At 47.8% G+C, this 21,183-nt stretch overlaps 1 protein-coding gene across 1 annotated transcript; it reads left to right on the plus strand.

Annotated features, from left to right (window-relative positions):
- Nucleotides 1–10,121: 10,121 nt before the first annotated feature.
- On the plus strand, nt 10,122–18,648 carry Cacng5 (calcium voltage-gated channel auxiliary subunit gamma 5). The gene is made up of 5 exons (XM_052195875.1): nt 10,122–10,362; nt 11,702–11,788; nt 12,953–13,093; nt 16,885–17,030; nt 17,330–18,648. Exons 1-5 carry the CDS (start codon nt 10,167–10,169, stop codon nt 17,585–17,587), a joined length of 828 nt encoding a protein of 275 aa, XP_052051835.1. The 5' UTR covers nt 10,122–10,166; the 3' UTR covers nt 17,588–18,648.
- Nucleotides 18,649–21,183: the final 2,535 nt, after the last annotated feature.

Genomic DNA, 21,183 nt, shown 5'->3' on the forward strand with positions numbered 1-21,183 from the left:
AGCTCCTTTAACTCTGAACAGCCTGTGAAGTACCCTCGTCTTCATCTCTTTGTATTGTACAACAAAGGGTTACTGGAGAGTTCAGAGAGTTATGTGAAAATCACTCACAACTTTGCTTGGCACTCGTCCAATAAACATCAGCCGGTGGGAGGCAGAACTGCACACAGCAGAGAGGATTGCAAGCCCACCGCTGGGGCTCCAAGGAAGGGTGGACAGGGTGGCCTGGCTGTCTCAGCTGGCAATGGCCGCCTGGATCTGATGGACGCCTGTTGTCACCGGAATTAGATCAAGTCTGCACATTTTCCTGTCTACATCTATTAAGTGGCGGGGTACAAAAATTGTTTTCCATTTCTCACTGGCTTTTCTCATACCCTGTAGCCACAGGGGAAGCATGCGCTCGACGCCGCTCTGCGTTGCTGGAGGTGTGAGCCGGCAAGTTCACAGGAGCCGGCTTCTAATTTGCGACAATTAAGACTTCATGTCGCTGAATAATGGAGCTTGCCGTCGCCGCCACCATATTTAATTTAAAGAAGGGAGATAGTTGTGTGATGCCGCGTCCCCTGAAGGGTGTTGGGCTTTTCTGAAGCAGCTGTAAGATTATTTTAAAAAAAATCGATTGCTTTTGTTTCAGAAGCGGGGGTGGTGGCTCTTCTCGTGGGTCGGAAATGTGGAGGACTGCTGGGTCTCTCGAGCTAGCTGGACTCCCTGACATGCCCTGTGGCTAAGCTGAGACTTAGTAGTCCAAAAAGAAGGTCTGTGCCAATTCAAGGCTGGTGGTACTGGGAGTTCTCCATCAAACCGGAAACTCCAGGGGCAGATGTGTTCATCTCATAACTCACTGTGTGTCGTTGAGGACAGGAGAGCATTAAATGTACGGCTCAAATAAAAGAGCCCCACAGTTTTCACAAGCGAGACAAAGGCGGGCGCTGCCTCCGAAACAAAGTTAAATAGCTTCATATAAATGACACCCAAGGTTGACCTCTGGCCTCACATATATACACATGCATGTGAGCATTCATACACTTATAAAATAATTCACTTGGCATTTCTTTTGTAGAAATTAGTGGATAACACATTTCCTGGTTTTGTTTAAGGATATTCCTGTTTTGTCTTGGGTGCTGGGGAAGACCTCAGCTGGGTACGAAAGTCCACATTGATGAATACTTGGTTTAAGAACATTAAGAGTTATCAATGTTAGATTCTGCCTTCTGTCATTTCAGTGCGGGGCATTGATCCGGATGACTCTGCTAACTTTCCACTGAGGGCTGGGCATCCCATAGGGAAACAATTCTCTCTTGCATTTTTGGCATCCGTCACAGAGGATCACCCGCATCCGATCACGGATGGGCTGGTTTGAAGATGGTTTTCAACCTTTGCAGAGGCAGATCCGTTCCTTCCCAAGTCCTGCGTTGGAAAGTCTGAGCTAGTCCTTAGGCCTGTCCTCCTCTGTGAGCTGAGCAGAGCTCTCATTTTGATCACACAATGCGAGAAGACAACAGAAAGACCTGTGCAGCCCTGGCCTCAGCCTCCCGGCCTCACACTCCTTGTGATCTGACAGGTGCCTCACTTGAACGGGAAACTGCACAAAGTGCCCCGCCCATCTCAGCTCACCTCCTTTATCTTTACCCTTTGACCTCAGAAATACTGGTTTTCCATTTTGTTTCATTTTATTTTTATATTTAACCCAATTCTTTTAGTTATTTTCAGCAGGAGGATTTGCCTAATACATGCTAGTTATTCATAGCCGGAAATGTCTATTTTTAACAAGCTACTTAATTGCAGTCAAAAATAGCTTTTGAAATTTCCATTGATGTTGTCCCCTCCCCGTCAGAATCAAACTGTTTTCATTACGGTACCTCTGTCACGAGGATAATTGCCTGGTCTTCCCTACTCATGTGTCCTCGCCCTTAAAATAAATCCCTGGCTATTTGCAAGCTTTACCCCTCTAGGCTATGCCCAGAGTCATGACATTTTCTGAAGAACTCCCTGTAGGGGCTGGAGACACAGCTCAGTGGTTAAGAGCGCCTGCCATTCTTGAAGAGGATTCAGGCTCAGCTCCTAACACCCAGTGGCAGCTCACAACCACCTGTGACTCCAGGGGACACAGCGCCCTCTTCTGGCCTCTGTAGATACAGCATATATGTGGCACACATGCATTGCTTTCATACCCATAAAAGAAAATAAGTATATTTTAAAGTAATAATAAAAACAAAAGTAGCTCATTATGTTGCATCCACAATTAGTTTGTGGGGAGATTTTTTTAAAGATTTATTTATTGTTATATCTAAGTACACTGTAGCTATCTTCCACCAGAAGAGGGCATCAGATCTCATTACAGATGGTTGTGAGCCATCATGTGGTTGCTGGGAATTGAACTCAGGACCTTCGGAAGAGCAGTCAGTACTCTTAACCACTGAACCATCTCTCCAGCCCCCATGGGGAGACTTTTTTATGAAATAGTTTTTCTATATAAAGTATTCTATTTATCAATATTGTTTATATTTGTCAATAAAGTTAGTGTGTGTGTGTGTGTGTGTGTGTGTGTGTGTGTACATATGTGAGTGTGGATAGTCACATGACAGAGGGCCTCTGGGATCAATCCTCCCCTCTACCCTGTTTGGAACATGGTCTCATTACTGCTAGGTACACCAGGCTACCTGGCCAGCGGGCTTTCTGGGAACTCTCTCGTGTTTGCTTCCTTTCTTACTGTGGGAATTCTGAGACTACAGATGTGCAAACACATCTGGCTTTATGTGGGGTCCTTGTGCTCACACCAGGGCCTTACTGTACTGCTCAATTCTTGTCAATTGACACAAATCTTTCTTGATTAATGATTGATGTGGAAGAGCCTAGACCACGTGGATAGTACCACTCCTGGGCAGGTGGTCCTGGGTGCTATAAGAAAGCAGGTTGAACAAGCCATGGGGAGCAGGCCAGTAAGCAGCACTCCTCCATGGCCTCTACATCAGCTCCTGCCTCCAGGTTCCTGTCGAGTTCCAACCCCAACTTTCCTCAGTGATGGAGTGTGTCCTGAGAGACTTTTAAGCTGAAATAAACCCCGTTCCCACCAAGTTGTTACTGGTTATAGAATTTGCTATAGCAATAGAGAAATTAGTATATGCATTGAGCCTGCACTGTATAGTACCAACACATAACTTAGAGTTTAGTTCCAACACTTTACTATTCTGTTACTACAGAGACAGTAGTTTTCCATATAGTATTATCTTTTCTATTTGGTTGCTATTCCCATGTGGTTATTTTTGCATCAAACCACTTAAGTCAACCTGTAGATTACCTTGTTTTAAACAGGTTTGGTTTTGAGGCAGGGTCTCATACTGTAGCCCAGGTTAGCCCAGAATTCACAGGATAGCACAGGGTAGCATCAAATCCACACCAATCCTCCTGCCTCATCTTCCCAAGTGCTGGGACTTTAGACATGAGCCACCATGCCTGGCTGGATTGCTTGTAATATGGCTTTTTTCTCCCAGCTGATTGACCTGGGTATCTGTGTCTCTCTATCCCAGAGGTGGTGATATCCTAGAAAGTATATTGATCAAAATAGTTCTGGTGGTACTTTTATGATTGCTAAGCCAGGAATATTGACCACTAAGTCATTGATCATGTCTGTCAGTTTTCTGTCACTCTTACAAATACCAAAGTTGATCAACACTTTCTCCTTAGAAACAGTTATTTTGGCCTACAGTTCTGCAGATTTTGGCTCATAAATGCTTGTCTTCATTACTCTGGGCATGTAGTAAAGCAACATATCATGGTAGAGTATGTAGCTCTTCTCAAAGAAAAGGAAAGAGGAAACTGAGGTCCTGTATCCCCTTCAGGACCACAACCCCTATCACCTAAAGACCTCTCTAGGCTCCACCTCTTAAAAGTTCTACCACTTCTTAAAAGTTCTGCACCATCCAGAGGGCTCCACCTTCAACACCTGGACATTTGGACAATGTATTAGCATCGATGGGAGACTTGTTGCTTGTTACATGGGAAGCCTAGAAATTTCCCAGATCATCTAGGGTAATGTAGAATCCTTACTCTGACATAGCCCATCAATGCACCAGACAGCATCAGCTGAGCAGAGCCCAGAGGCCAAGTTCTGGATCAAGCCGCCCAAGGGAGGACTTTTCACTCCGGGGACATGTGGAAGCCTCGAATAGCAAGGCCTCTGCTGTGCCTTGGGTAGCAGGGTCTTTGGAAGCTTTCAGGGTAGGCCTGGTGGTACTTTTAAGATTGCTAAGACGAGCCAGGCGGTGGTGGTGCACACCTGTAATCCCAGCACTCTGGGAGGCAGAGACAGGCAGATTTCTGAGTTCGAGGCCAGCCTGATCTACAGAGTGAGCTCCAGGACAGCCAGCCAGGGCTACACAGAGAAACCCTGTCTCGAAAAAAGAAAAAAGAAAAAAAAAAAAAGATTGCTAAGATGGTTTCTTTCCTTCCAGAAATCCTACTTGTGAGAATTTGTCACAAAGAAATATTTGCAAATGCCCCCTTGATATTTAGAGATAAGTAAATTTATTCATTGAGTTTTGTAATAAGTACAGATTTGAAAATAACCATTCTGTAGTAGGGAAACAGCTATCTCGCTTCAAGCATATGCAAATCAGAGACTACGCATTCTGAAGCTATTAAAATATGCAAAATGTTGATAATGTTAAGCAAAACAATGTCAAGCTACACTGTGCATACATGAGGTGTGTGTAATGTGGTCCCAATTTTTAATGCATAGAAAACTTTAAGCTGCACAGAGAAATTCTGCAGAGGCAGTAACACAGTGACATGCATTAGTTAAACCTTTCTCACTATTGTGACAAAATGCCCCAAAGAAGGGAAAGTTTATCTTAACTCATGTGGGGCACAGTCTATGGTAGCAGCGAAGGTTCAGCAGCACTAAGAGGAGTCCTGAACCCCTGCTCTCTTTCGCCTTTTCCTCTTATTGGGTCCAGGAGCCCAACCCTTAGGAGAGTAATGCCCACATCACTCCTCAGCTGAACCTCTCTGGAAATACCCTCACAGATGTGCTGAGAGGTCTGAGCCCCAGACTCCAAATCCCATCAGGTCATTATGAAGACCCATCACAAGGCTTCCTGCTGGACCTTCAGCAAGGTCATGGTCATTTGACCCCACCTGGACATCTACGGGCAATGGGCATCAGCCCTGGCTGCTTGCCCACAATGCTTCTTCCTCTCTGTGGAAACCCATCGATTAACCACCTCTTGCCAAACCAAGGGCAGGAGCGGTTTTAATAAACATCAACCTCTACTCCATGAGGCTTAGGAGCACTGTGTGATGGGGTCTGCCGGGGATCTATATCCTCCACTCGGTAGCTCTAATTCCTGCCAGACAAGTTGGCTGTGGCTCAGTCATAGAATAAAGTGTGTTAAGAATTTGGAAAGCATGCTCCTTGAGTCCTTCTTCGTTAAAGGACGGTACATCCTTACCCAGCAATTCTCAACGCCTAACAAGAGCATCAGCAATATGAGAGAGAGAGAGAGAGAGAGAGAGAGAGAGAGAGAGAGAGAGAGAGAGAGAGAGAGAGAGACTGGTAGAGCCTTCAGGGAGAAGCAGTGACTTGGCAGTTCCTCAGCCAGAAGCTGTTGGACCATTTGGTGGAAAGTGGCGTCTCCAACCAAGACGGAGGAAGTTTGGAGAGAGAGGCTCAGGATGGTGCTGAGGCTTGGTACTCAACGCTCTGTATACGTTTAGATTCTCGTCATCTGTGTTTTCAGAGAGGCTGCTTTCTCCCCCATGCAGACATCCTATATCATCACACAGAGCAGTTTGAGTCTTTATAGGATAAAGACCTAAGATATATTCAGTTGGCTGGTGTGGAAGTGACAGAGGAGACCGGAGGGCTGATATTTGTTAGGCAGCACATGCTGGCTACTGGTGTGACGCTCAGCCCAGTGTCAATCACAGCATCTGCACTAGTCTGGAAGTGGGTATCATTGAGGTAGGGTTTTTTTTTTTTTTCTGTAGAGAAACATTTTCATCAGTCAGGACCCTGGTACCACTGGCATCTGGTGACAAAAGGATAAGGCTGTTCCTAAGCATCCTACAGTATTTGTGATTGGCCCTTGCAACAAATAATCTCCCATCCCCAAAGGTCAGTAGGTTGAGAAACCCCACCCTAAAGTTTGGTGACCTCGGGTTGGTCATCACACAGGAGTGCTGATTTCCCTGATGCAGCTCCGGAGAAAACCCAGTATCTTTTCATGGCGCCAAAAGGCCCACAGCATCATTCCTGAGTGCTTTCTTAATCAGAACAGTCACACACATGTCTAGCTTTACAGGATAGAAGCAGAGATCCCACTTCTCAGTGCAAACAGTTAACCAGGTGGTGGTGGTGCACACCTTTAATCCCACCATTCAGGAGACAGGCGGGTGGATCTCTGTAAGTTCAAAGAATAACAAATAGTTTATGACCACTTTAAAAAAGATTTTATTTCTATTTTATGTCTGTGAGTGCTTTGCTTGCATGTGTGTGCACCACATGTATGCCTGATGCCCAGAGGCCAGAAGATAGTGGATCCCCTAAACCTGGAGTTACAGATTATTGTGAGGCTCTGTGTGAGTGCCGGGAACAGAGCCCAGGTCCTCTGCGAGAGTCGTAAGTATTTTTTAATGCTGATCCATCTCTCCAGCCCCTGTGATCGGTTTTTAATTACCCCGAAAAGTAATGGGGGCATTCCAGTAGAAAGCAGGCAGGGGATCAGGACTCACCAGGCTTCCCTCTGGTTACTTTATTCTGGTTACCACAGCGGTGCTCAAATGAGCAGCTGTAGCCAGCTCCAAAGCCTGTTTACAGCCCCTACTCCCCAAACTCTTCACTGGGGTTCCTCTGAACCAGCTGGGCATTGACCCTGGGTGTCTTCATTTGATTGGCTTTCCGCTGTTCTCCAATTGACCCCATCCTTCCCACACACACACACACAATCCTTTCTACCTACTACTTCACCTACCCCCAAGTCCCTGTGCACTCCATCCCAGAGCCCTTCATGGCTTGGGCAGGAAAATGTAGCATTAGTGATTTAATCTCCGCAAGACATTTCTCTCTAATTGCTAGTCATAGATGATAATTAGTGGCCATTAATTCCTTACCATTAACAAGCTAATACTTAGAGGTAATGGCACCGGTAATCATAAACCGTGCCGACCCTCCATGCTCTGGGGCCCCAGTTTCCAAAGGATGACGCTGCGTCGTGGTACCGTGAGCACAGCACTGAGCCAGCACTCCTCACCCTTCTGACAGCAGTGGCCGGAAAACTGATGTCTCTAATCATTAATTTCATGTTCTTCCCTGGCTATAGAAATAATGTGTGTTCTTTTAGAAGCTGTGTGGAGCACAGAAATGTACATAAAAGAACATAAAACACACATAACCTTATTACCCGAAGCATCTTGTGAGTCTGTGGAATTTTCCTGATGGGAGAGGTAGAGAATTTCTATAAGTTGCTGCCATGTAAGAGATGTTTGCCTTAGAACGTTCAACAAACAGAGACTGCGTTTATAGCAGAAGCTTGACCGTGCGGAAATGGTCTAACTATAGAGGGCTGAGAGAGTCAGGAGATAGAGAAGCAGACACGAGAAGCACAGATTCGGGGCAAACGAGATGGTGAGATGAGGAACACGCTTATGGAACAAACCTCAGAAGCTGACTTTGAACCCCAGAACTCCCATGAAAGATCTATATTGATCTATATGTTGGTATTTTGTACTTTCGTTCCTCAGAATTAGCAGACTGGGTCATCTCAGGCCCCTCCACCTTCTGGAACCTGAGTGGCAGACATATGGGAAGAGGGAAATATTAGTCTCATTGCTTACAACATGGCTTTTGCAATCAGAAGTGCTGAGTCACAGTGGTCCATAGAAATGATACCAGAAGCTGTACCCAGGAGGTGCCCCTTAGCAAGCCCCAAGGCATCTGTTACTCTAGTCTTCTGTAGTGCTTGGCCACTTAGACTATTTTCTATAGACCCATGCCTTATGCATTCCTAGATTCCTGAACATCTTCTTTTCCCATTTCTCCGCCATCTCAACACTCCTTGGACCCATTCAGTTCTCCAGTAGAAAACCATACAGTCTGGGCACAGAGTTTGGAGTTAGAGCTGGTTTCAATCCAGTCTGCCTCCTAGGATATCCTGTGGGATGCTTGATGCCTCTGAGCCTCAGTTTCCCCATCTGTGAAATGGAGTTAATGTTAATTACTTCCTCCTGGGGCTACTGTGGAGGTTTGGTGAGGGCTTTGTGCTATAACTGACAGTTAGTGAGTACTTTATAAATAAATATAATGCCACAATAGACACATAAATATGTTTACAATATAAGTATTACCTCTCACCTGCTGTACAGTTGCCCTGTTCTCCAGAAAGGGAGAGTCTTGGGGTTTACCTGAGGAGACTCCAGACTTCAGGGCCTGCTCCTGTAGAGTCTGCAGGCAAGGTCACCTCCAGCCTCTTCTTTTATGCTTTGTTTTCTGATTCTGATCCAATCTCCTCTCCACTTTCATCTTTCCAAATCTCTAAGACCCAAATCTTTCTCATCTCTGCCAAGCTTAACATTAAAATTGGCTGCTCAGCCTCGACTGGGCAATAGCTGTCGTATTTCAGACGCCCTGATCTGTCTGCTCTGAGAAAAGTGGGGCTTTATTGCATTGTTATTGAATAATAACACCCTACACCAGGTCCAGCTTTGCCTTTTGCAAGCTACAGTCCCGTCCGCCATGGCAGTTAATCCCCCAGCAATCGGTGGGAGGCAGGGAGGCAGAACAGGTCTCGTTATTCTTGACGAGTGACATGGACCCCCAAAGAGGGGTTCCCAGATCCCTCATTTTGTGGCCAAATAAATCTGGGGAAATTTGGAGTAAGTGAAACTAAAGTGGTTGTCATGCAGTGCAATTCTTCCAAACCTGGATATAGTGCCTCCTGATGCTTTTCCCCCTAGAATAGTCCATAGACTGCTCTAAACCCCTCTGCATTCCGTAGAGAATGACTTGATATTTCACTTTCCTTTTCCTTGTCAAAGCCAATACAGGCAGGCTTGTAGAGCCTTCCCGATCCACGCTTTCCCGCCTTGCAGACTTCCCACTCCCCCATAGTGCCAACATGTAGCCTACACTGTGGTTCTCCCGGCTTTCCCAAGGTCAGCTGCTAGGATCTGGATACTGCTGTGGGATCAGGACCAGAGGGACCCCTCCCAGGCAAAGAGCACTAATGTCACCGCATAACACTATGCAGTGAGCTCAACTTCACAGCCAAACCTGGTTTCCGATGCTTTTCAGGTGTCTCGGCAGACACCTATACTTAGCTCTCAGCCAAGGCATGACATCATCCCTAGGAAGGGTCCTGTACCTGGTGGAGTTAAAGTCACCCACACCATGGGAACCTTGGGCCAGAGCTGCTATAGGTTCAACCCCTGCCCTTGTCACCCTAGGCTTACATCTTTTATGGAGGTGGCTCTGTCTGCCTTCTTCCGGGCTCAGGTCATGCTCTGAGCTTTCTCCACATATCAGTAACTTTTCCCATTTCTATAACAAAATGCATGACAAAAGCAACTTAAGAGAGAGTGTGTAAAGCCAGTTAAAACTTTCTGGAAACATTCTTGCAGTATATGCAGAGGTGTGTTTCCACAGTGGCTCAAAATATAATCAGGGTGGGTGGGTGGATGGATGGATGGATGGATGGATGGATGGATGGATGGATGGACAAATAAGTAGGCATATAGATGCATGGATGTATGGATGCAAGGATGTCTGAGTGGGTGGGTGACCATATGGACAGACAAATGAGTGGATGTATGTATGTATGTATGTATGGATGGATGGATGGATGGATGATGGATGGATCAGTGATGGGTAAGTAAGTGGATAGGTGGATAGATGAATGGTCATGTGTAGTAAGGGAAACTCAGAAGACAAGGGAACAGATTCAATAATGTGCATCCTTCCGAAAAATCTGTGAGTTTCTGAAGAGCAAAGGGAGAGGGTCACCCTTAAGTGGAGATGTCCTGACACTAGTGGCCTAGCTGCTCTAATTCATCCACTGACCCATAGCAGACTGGTTTCAACTCCCTACCTCCTGCTCACACTCTCGCTCTTCCCCATAGCCCATCCTGCCCTGGGTGAGACAGCGCTCCTTGCTGCCCAGTCACCATCCAGGAAGATGAGCGCCTGTGGGAGGAAGGCCCTGACCCTGCTGAGCAGTGTCTTCGCCGTCTGCGGCCTGGGCCTGCTGGGCATCGCGGTCAGCACGGACTACTGGCTATACCTAGAAGAAGGCATAATCCTTCCCCAGAACCAGAGCACGGAGGTCAAGATGTCCCTGCACTCGGGCCTCTGGCGGGTCTGCTTCCTCGCTGGTAAGGACAGTCCTGTTCTGGGGAGCACCTGCCCCAAGGGGCGGGGGTCTCCCTACTTAGAGACACCCAGGAGGTGCCAGTAGACACTTCACCACAGACCAGAGACCCAAACTCAGACCCTGATTCACAGTGTCCTCTTGAGCAAGCTCTCTTGGGTCCCAGGGCTTGCTTTTCTCCTAAAAGGTCCCTGCAGGCCTGCCTTTCCCACAGGGCTCCCAGCTCTGAGTGACAGACACCTCACTGATCTGAATCACCCGTGCAGGCCTTTCATTAGCTCCTCAAGTTATTGATCGCACATAATCTTCCCTGCGAAACTGCAAGGCAGACTTATTATTGCCACTTAGCAAACGGTGGAAGCGAAGATTCTGGCAGCTTAAATGCATCTAGACTTCTGCTTCACTGACAACTGCAAGCTTAGGGAACAGGAAATGCTCGGCAGTTTCCTGTTCCTCTGTCTGGGAAATGGCCGCACAAAGAAAACACGAATGTGCGTCCTTCCGGGTCTGTGGGAGAATGTAGATTTTGGACTTCCTTTCAGCTCACTGGGGATTCTCTGGACCCAAGAGAATTGCTGCACCAAGAGCCCTGTCCTCAAGGCCTTTATCACAGCCTGGCTCCACCCTATACAAGAGTATCACCCCTGCCCTACAAGACCTGTGAAAGCTATTCTGGCCAGTGTGGCCACAATATGGTCCTTAAGTTACTTTTGTGGGGTCCTGGAACCTGTGTGTGCACTGAGAAGAGATGCAGTTTGTTGCCCCAGTCTTTTCTCCCATCTTGGTGCTAAGGCTCTGATGCACAGGCTAGAGGCTGAACTGGGTATAGCAGAAAGGCCACCTCCAGCTCCAGCCTGGCTCCCCTGTGTCATTCTGTAGAGCCTGCTTTAGGAACAGCGTCCCAGTCTGACCTCACCTCCCACTGCTCCAGATGCTGTGGCATCTGTCTCTCCTTAACCTGAAGCAGAGTCTCGAGGCCCCCAGGGTCTGATGGACAAGGCTGTGGGAGGCTATTGCACAGAATCTACACTCGTGCATCCGAGACAGCCATGCACCGTCATCAGTCAAAAGCACCAGGCGGCACCAGCTGTTTGCTGGGCATAGAGTTCACAGTGGTGACCTCTCCCCATGCATCAGCCCTGACTCCAGAAAGAGAGACATCAAGGCATGTTCCCCACTTCTGCTGTGGGCTACCATCCAGGGATGAAAACGTACCTAGAGGTTTTATCCAGTCCTAGTATAGAGACTCAGGCCCAAAGATTCTGGAAACATTTGGAGTGTACTAACTTCAAATCTATGTTGGAGTAGGACCTGGGAATCGCAATCATTTCTTATCTCCACAGGTGAGGAGCGAGGACGCTGTTTCACCATAGAGTATGTGATGCCCATGAACTCCCAGATGACGTCAGAGTCCACAGTCAATGTTCTAAGTGAGTGTCTAGAACATTCTAACCTGAGCCACTAATGGGACAGAGAAAGCCAGACAGAGGGAAGAGTCAGACACCCAGAATCTTATCAAGAGCTGGTGCCCTTGGCCTTAGGTGGTTATACTAGTGTACCTCACTGGAGCTTGCCCTGCACGTTAGTTTTTCTGGGGTGAAGATAGATTGCTGGTGCCCCTGTGTCTCTGACCCCCTGGAAGTGGAGGAGAACTCACCCCCAGACTGAAGCAGTCTCTCTGGACTGTGGCAAGACTGACTTTATGGTCTTAACCTCATCAGAGTGGCTTCTGAGCCTCAGCACAAACTTTCAATGTTACAATGCAATCCACAGCCTTGGTCTATTAAGAGAGTGGCTTCCCAGGACCCTCTGAATACAAATGCTTGTGAACACATCTGTTAGGCAAAATAGTTCATTTCACTACTCGATGTGCCTATAACCAACATACTTGTCCCACAGACTTGAAGTTGGCTCTCAGTAATGACTGAGGTCTACTATGGTGTGAATGACTAAACTCAATGTCTAGCCCCTTCCCTCCTCAGAGGTCCGGTTTATGCCACATGGCCCCAAACCCCAATTTTCTAATCAGTGTGTTTGCTCTCCCCTTCCTCTATCTTAAGTAACCTGTTGGCATAAAAATCCCAGGTGCTCTCAGGACCCCACATGACTAACAAAGACACCCTATGGGAAATTCTGAGGATCTAGGTTACCTCTTAGGAACCTGGGACAAATTCTTTATTATGCAATAAAACCCCCTAGTGATTATGAATTGAAAACTAAAGATGCCAGTGCCAGTCACCTGTGACACTCAGAGTATGGTACCCTTGGAAATGATGGGTGTCTCTTGAAGATGAGGCAGTGTGATGTGACCGGGTACCTCACAGCTCTCCTATAGGCAGGCCATGTAGATTCCTGGGGGCGGAGCTTATGCCTGAAAGGGAGACAAATCTCTGCATATGCTGGCAGTTGAAGTCAGACCTTCCAGTCCTACGTTGGAAACAAAAACTCTGCCAGCACCAGGAGACTCTTAGGCCACTCGTGCGGACTAGGGCTTTGAGCACCATTGGTAGACACTGAAGACATACTTCTTGGAACGAGACAGAGTAGGAAGGTCACTGTAGCCTGACAGGCTGTCCCTCTGCCCTCTGTTTTAGAAATGATTCGCTCGGCCACACCATTCCCACTGGTGAGCCTCTTCTTCATGTTCATTGGGTTCATCCTGAGCAACATCGGACACATCCGCCCCCACCGGACCATACTGGCCTTTGTCTCTGGCATCTTCTTTATCCTCTCTGGTAAGTTGTGTTATTTGTCTCCTTACACCCTGGACTTTTGATTTTTAGTGCCTGAGCAATTCTGCTTCAGGAAATCATACTCGAGACTATGAGCCAATGCTGGACATAGAATGAGTTGAGCCAGTGACCTAGGCAGAACTGAGTCAGGGCAGAAGGAGACTTCCGATGTCCTTAGACCCACCCATGGGACAGTCCAGAAAAAGCACATGAGACTTCAAAGTTGGAGGGACCTGATGGGTTTACCCCGGGCAGAGCTTGGATGTCCTAGCTGTCCTCACAATACAGCAGCAAGCACACTTCTTCTCTAGCTCCCACTGATAAGCATTCATTCCTGTGTCTGAAAGGACCAACATACGTGGGTATGGCAGTGGAAAAGAAAAGCACCTGCCTTTGGAATAAAGGTTCCTTCACCCCTAACCCTCAGCTACCCTCAGAGACCCCTTGCTTTCACAATCTGACCATACCCTGTTTTCTGAGCTCACTAGACCCCTTCAGCATAGACATATCCTTATGGTCTATCACCAGGCTGTACTTTATTCATTCAGTCAGTCAGTCATTCAGTCATTCAGTCATTCAGTCAATCATTTAGTCAGTCAGTTGCAATGTCTATCAAACTGTGTTCTGTAAGCTGGCATCACTGACTATAGAAAGGTCAGTGTCTTGGGAAATATAAACAAGTAGACTGGGAATAGAAAGTCAGAGCGGAGGGGACTAGGAGAGGAGGCACTGGGAACTGCCAAGGAGACTGGGAATATAGCTGAAATTCAGAACAAGGTGTTTGCTAGTCAAGGAAAACTAGAGAAGTTGACCTAAAGAGTGAGTGGGAATTAGGCAACGAACTTAGGTTGGAGGGAGGAAAGGGCCTAGAGAGAAGAAATAGCATCAAATGTGGGAAACTCATGGAGTCTCCGGGGGCTGAGGAAACATGTTGAGAAGTGAGACTATAGAGGAACCCGACTGTCTTAAGATCTGGAACTTTATGAGAAGCCTTCAAAAGAATTAGAGCCAAGGAATGACATCATACTTGGATGATAGAACCCTTGCTGTTAGGAGCAGAGAGAGGAAAAGAAGTAAGACAGGAGCCAAGGAACCTGGGCAGATCCCCCAGCTGCCGGAAGTACAGGAGACGGGCAATAGTGGCACAAACTGAGTTGATACTGCAGCAGAAAGTGGGGAGGTCCATGTGTCATTCAGAAAGCAAACTCAGCAGGACCAGGCTCTCAAGCGAGGCATCAAGGATGGGAGCTGTTCGCTTGCTTGTACATTGAGTGGATGTTACATCCATGATTCAGAACCATACAGAGAAACAGCTTTGAACAAAGGTTGTAAGATCAGTGTGGGAAACGGAGTTTGAGTCTTCCATTGGGTCATAAAGGAAGAGGTATCTAGACGGCTGCCAGACATCACAGTCTGGGGCTCATAGAATCACCTAACTCACAAAGATTTGAGAGCTATCAGCCTAGGGGATGAAAGCATGAATCATGATAAGTTTACACATGGGAACTGTCTTAGTCAGGGTTTCTATTCCTGCACAAACATCATGATCAAGAAGCAAGTTGGGGAGGAAAGGGTTTATTCAGATTACCCTTCCACATTGCTGTTCATCACCAAAGGAAGCCAGGACTGGAACTCAAGCAGGTCAGGAAGCAGGAGCTGATGCAGAGGCCAGGGAGGGGTGTTTCTTACTGGATTGCTTCCCCTGCTTGCTCAGCCTGCTCTCTTATAGAACACAAGACCACCAGCCCAGGGATGGCACCACCCACAAGGGGCCCTCCCACCCTTGATTACTAATTGAGAAAATGTCCCACAGATGGATCTCATGGAGGTACTTCCCCAACCAAAGCTCCTTTCTCTGTGATAACTGCAACCTGTGTCAAGTTGGCACACAAAACCAGCCAGCACAGGAACTATATAAGAAGGCAAAGGAACGTGATGAATAAAATAGGTGCTTTCTCCACAGTGACCTCACAGATACCTGTGCTCTAAAAGATAATGGATTGGTTTTCATGGTATTAATATTCAGTGTCCTGAATTAGTTGACTATAGAAGACAGGTCTAAGAGTTGATTCTCAGGTAGAAGATGAGTAGGTGGTTTGAAAAGTATTGATAAGTACAATGGCTGGATGGATAGATAGGTGAATGGAAGGATGAATGTGTGAGTGGATAGAGGGTATGTGGGTAAATGGATGGGTGATGGATGGGTAGATGGATGGATAGATTGATGGATGGATGGATGGATGGATGGAGGAATGGGTTGATGGACAGATGTGTGGATGGATGAGTAGATAGGTGGATGGGTAGATAGATGGACAGTGGATGGATGGATGAGTGGTTGGATGGATGGATGGATGGATGGATGGTCAGATGTGTGGATGGATAGTCAGATGGGTGGATGGATGGAGGGGTGGGTGGAGGGATGGAAAGATTGATGACAAATAAATGACAATAAAAGAAAAATAATTCTCTGGCATAAACATCCTTACTGCCAACTGGCTTCCCAGGCCTTTAAGGATCTTTCTCCCATTTCCCTGTCAGCATAATCGTTTTTGTCAGAGGACAGTTATATTACCTGACTCTCAAGAACCACCCTTCCTTGCTCTTTCCTTACACACACACATACACACACACACACACACACACACGGGCACACACGCACACACACACCTCTGCCCATCTACTCTTTGTTCTACACACCTATTGTGCATTCTCTCCTCTACTCACCGGTCCAGTCTTTCATCCTTCTAATAGCACCTGCAAGCTCATCAGCCCAACATTTGTATGGTGGTATTGCACCTAGCCAGTGGGACAAACTCAAGGCCAAGCTATTCACTTCTCCTGTGTGAACTCCATAGCAGCCAAGATGATTGGAGAGCAGGATGCCTGAGAGTCCTCTCGTGAGTGAATCACAAGATACAACGTCTAGGATGGAACTGGTATACATGAAGTGGGCTCATGATAATACAGAGGGACACTTGGGGACAGCAGTGAGTCACACTTGAGTTAAGTACAGAGGAAGGTTTGAATCACACCTGCCTCCCTTTAACATCCGTCCTTGGAGAGGCCCCAGTTTCAAAAAATAACGTGAGTGGAATGAAATATGAACAGCTCAATGTAGAGTAATTAATTATGCCTTGCCTCAATTACACTCACTAATTGATGAAACGGTTGCCTAAGCGCTCATGTGCACGATGGCAGTTTGGAGTTCAGAGCCCCAGTTGCTTCCTGATTCACTGCTAGCCAGGATCTGAACTAAGTTCCCTTATAGTTCCTGGCAGAAGATGTCAGAGAGGATTCACTGTGTAACCAGATGGTTTGCATAGGCCCCAGTATCACACTGGCAGAGTCCAGAGAGATACGTACCACCCGCTGCTGGAGACAGAGATTAGAGGCTCTGCTGAAGAGCCTTGTCCTTAGGTTAATAAAAAATCCTCTTGGTAGTTCACGGTTCACATCCCAGGGTCACAGCAATGCTTCTTAGAACAGTATAGTGGCAGGACCCTAGAGCAAGCCCAGAAAATGAGGGTACACAGGAGGGTGTGTGTGACAGAGGTTGGAGTATCAATCACTAGGCTTGTGTCTTGGCTCAGGAGAGTGGTCGGACAGGGAGATCCTACCTGCGCCTACTCACTACCTAGAAGATGCTGGTGTGGACAGAGTCCACACAAGGGGACAAACTCTTGCACATTTTTGAACTCCAAATTGAAGGCTTTGTTCTCCGTGGATACCATATTGGTAAACTCTCTGGACCTCCAGGCTGAGTGTCCTTCCCTTCCCTTCCCTCCCTCATCCAGGCCTCTCTCTTGTGGTGGGCCTGGTACTGTACATTTCCAGTATCAATGACGAGATGCTCAACAGAACCAAGGATGCAGAGACCTATTTCAGCTACAAATATGGCTGGTCATTTGCCTTTGCTGCCATCTCCTTCCTTTTAACAGAGGTAACCTGCCCCATCCCGCCCCGGGCCACATTGGTGCTGCTCTACCTGGAGGGGAAGAGGGAAGCATCCCACAGCATCCTGCACCACCCACCCACTCTACCCCAGAACGTACCTCTCCCTGGCTTTCCTGGGTCTCTTCTGTCCTGGAGGTTCCCAGAGCCCACTCCTGTCTACACATGCACTGCCCCTCCCACTAAGAAAGGGTCCCATGGCTTTGTCCCAGGAAGACACAGCTGGGACATTACAAGAAGAGCACCCCCCCCTTCAGTGAGCTCTCCTCTGCTTCTCTGTCACTGTAGAGTGCTGGGGTGATGTCTGTGTACCTGTTCATGAAGAGGTATACGGCTGAGGACATGTACAGACCTCACCCAGGCTTCTACCGTCCACGCCTGAGCAACTGCTCTGACTACTCCGGTCAGTTTCTACATCCAGATGCCTGGATCCGGGGCCGCAGCCCCTCGGACATCTCCAGCGATGCCTCCCTACAGATGAACAGCAACTACCCAGCTTTGCTCAAGTGTCCAGACTATGACCAGATGTCATCATCTCCCTGCTGAGCCAGCCCTAGCCTCCTCCCCCACCCGAACTTCGGAGGGCTGGACAGCATCTCCCTCTCCCCCTGAGCCGAGGCCCAGGCTGTTCCCTGCTTAGCCGTTGTTACTTGACCACATCTTCTCCCTGCACCCAGAGTAGCTAGCATCCCTCGGTGGGCATCAGAGCCTGGAGTCAGAGGCATGCTGATTGGCTGAGAGCATGGGTGAAGCCCCGCCTCTAGAGTGCCAATCATAGCCATGGGCTCCTGGAAGCCAGCAGCACCCCCATGCTGTGCTATGCTGGAAAGATGCCTTTGTTCTAGTTGAGTTTTGTTCCTGCACTTCCGGGTTAGCCAAGGCCAGGCTGGAGGTGCCGAGTTTCTGATACAGACAAAGCCAGACTTGAATGCTTGTCTACCAGCCTGGCTCTCCATCCATGAGCTGGACTGTGAGACCATCTGCTCCAGTGGTCTGGCTGGTTTAGAAATCTCAAGCAGACTGTTCCTTTTATGTCATCAGCCTCTCGCCACAAAAACACCTCTCTCTGTGTAGCACTGCCCCTCCCCCGCCCCTAGGCTCTGGACCATTTCCGACTGACTTTCATCCTTCCAGAACACAGCTGGCCTGGTCAGGGACTAAGGTAAGTAAGTATTCAGCAGTGCCAATGACGTCACAAAGGTGTTAATGGCGGAAGATGTCTTAATACACATGACCCCTTGATAAGCTATTTCATGGGGTCTTTTGATGCCTTAACCCAAAGAAGTGACTGATAATGGGAACTCAAGAATTTTACAGTTTGGCGTTCAGAGTGCCAAGCACTGTGTCCAACCTCTATTTCCATCCAAGTCTCTAAGATCTAATCGTGTAGACAGGTTCCCGTACCAGCAAAGAACGCCATAGCTGTGAGCTAGACTTCATGACACAGTGTGCATTTTGAACCCAAACAAGACAGATTCCAGATGATCCAGCTGCCCTGCCAATGACACCTGTGAACATTTGGGGGTTGCCAACTTAATCCTAATATGGGGAAGCATCTGCGTCCCAGTTTCATGGCATATGTGGGCAAATCGCATGCCTCTAGAGTGCCAGACAATGTGACAACCGCTTTCCCGATGGGAACGCCGAGCTGAGAGGCTGCAGGCGCTTCTGAGAAACCCACGAAGCCCCCACCGTACCCCAGGTGTCCACTCAGCTGGACCATTGTCCATTCTGAGAGTTTTGAGGGACAAGGCAGAGTGGCATCCTCTGTGCTGTGTGTTTTAGCCAGGGCCCACTCTTGCCTCGTTCTCTTTAAGATGCCAATTGTACCCGGATATACAAAGCCACAGCGGGTAACTTGCAGGCTCTGGCAGATGGCATAGGAAACCACACAGCCGGTGCCTACAGGAGGGCTCTGACTCAGTCAGCATGGAAGAGGTCAAAAGTTCAAGATCAAGTTGTCAGAGGACTGAGCTCTGAGACATCTGCTCCTGGTTTACAGATGGCCGCGTTCCTGCTGTGTATTCAAGTGCTGCACCTGAAGCTTTTTGGGTTTCGTTTTTGTTTTTGTTTTTGTTTTTTTGAGGGGCAGAGGATATATCCAAATTACCTCTTAAAAGGACACCAGGGGCTGGGGATATAATTCAGTTAGTACCACACTTGTCTATCATGCATGAAGCCCTGGATTTGACCCCCCCCCCAACACTGTATAATCCAGGTGTGGCTGTAATCCTATCACTTGGAATGCAGAAGCCGAAGGATCATCAAGGTCACTCTCAACTACATAGCTAGTTTGAGACTAACCTGAGCTGCATGAGACTAACCTGGACTACATGAGACTATGTCTCGAGAAATTTTAAAGCCAGGCGGTGGTGGCGCATGCCTGCAATCCCAGCACTCTGGGAGGCAGAGGCAGGCAGATTTCTGAGTTTGAGGCCAGCCTGGTCTACAAAGTGAGTTCCAGGACATCCAGGGCTATACAGAGAAACCCTGTCTGGGGGGGCGGGGGGGGGGGGAAGAAATTTTAAAGTCAGGTATGGGTTAGAGCTCATCCCAATCAATTCAGTGATCACTATTAATAACTATGAATATAATCAACTAAGTACCCATGTACAAATATATTCACATTCTGAGGTACTGGAGATTGGGATCTCAGAGTTCAAATCTGGGAGAAGGCACAACTCAGCCCCTAATGTGCAGATTGCTTTGTAGATATCATGCCATCAGTTCCACAGACAGAGGAAGGGAAAGAGAAGAGAAGCTTATTTTTGCCTCTCGGTTCAGTCCCTGACTCAATGCTTGGGCAACCCCTTCAGTTCTGAGAGGCTCAGCTGAGATGGCTTCCATGCGTCTTCCCCACACCCACAGCCACACCCACAGCCACAAACCCACAGTCAGACCTCTAGTGATCCAGTCCACACTGTTCTTGTGTGCCAATTTCTGTATCTGCCTGTGAGCTGAGGGCAGCTGGCAGACCCTGGCTTCCCGCTCCACCAGCACCTCGTAATGGCCGTCGTCCGCTTTCGTCGCTGTTTGCCAGAGTCTGTTTGGAGACGGCTGAGAGGCATTTTCAAGCTGGACAGGTGTTTGGACGTGCCTGCCTACAACTTCTGTCAATGTTATTAACACCTGCAATGTACCTTTCTCTCTCCAACACTTCTCTATCACCGTGCCAGGCTTGCTTGTGTATACACAGAGAAAAAACAGAATCTACTCCTCACTGCAAGCTGACTGCTGACTGTGTATTGTTAGAGCATGCTATCCCCAGGCTGAGGCTGAGCTGTCAAAGCCAAGGGAGGGCGTTCCCAGCGGGAATGGGCTGTGTGCACTGACTGTAGTAATGGGTCTGCTTCCCTTTCTTCCCCATGAGGGGATGGGAAAATGTATCAACACATACCACCATCATAATTACTTTTCCAACTATAAACTGATTTCAAAAACTATTCATAGTCTTTCCTTGGTCAAAATATTTGTATCACACATTCAGATGTATAAACCCAACTCTTGTCATCTCTTGGTGCTGCTTGCTGGAGTTGAGTTTATCCTTGGGTTGGCAGCAAGAGGGTGGTATAAAGTACCATATGGAAGATGAAGTAGCACACACAGAGATATGGGGGTACCTCCTTCTTTTGTCTTCCCTAAAGACAAAGACAACGCCCTCAGTAGCAAGCCTCAGAGACTTACCTCACATCCCACTGGCTAATTCTGGGTCACATACCCATTCCTGAACCACTTTCTGGCTATAGGAATAGGATGACCGTCTACTGATAGATAAGAAATTATCCCCCCCCCCCCCGCCAAACTTAAGGTCATAGCAATTACGTCACAACTATTCGAGCGGGTCGGCTGGACCCCGGGAGGGTGGTTCTTGCTCAGGGTGTCCCAGGGAGTTGAACTTGAGCACTGGTTGTTATTTCAAAGGCTTCCTTGTTCCTTGTCTGGACACTCCTAGTCAAGAGTTGTTGCCTGGGATACCTGTGTATCAGATTTCCTCACAGCCTGACAGCTGGGAGCTAAGAGGGAGTATCCCATGAGACAGGCAGGAGCCATATTGCTGGTTTTGAAGAAGCCCTGGAAGTGACCCAAAATCATATTATCATCATCCAACCTCCCAGATTTAAGTGTAGAAACATAGATTCTAC

Source organism: Apodemus sylvaticus, chromosome 10 (genome assembly GCF_947179515.1).
Source record: "Apodemus sylvaticus chromosome 10, mApoSyl1.1, whole genome shotgun sequence".
In the NCBI taxonomy this organism is placed as follows: domain Eukaryota; kingdom Metazoa; phylum Chordata; class Mammalia; order Rodentia; family Muridae; genus Apodemus; species Apodemus sylvaticus.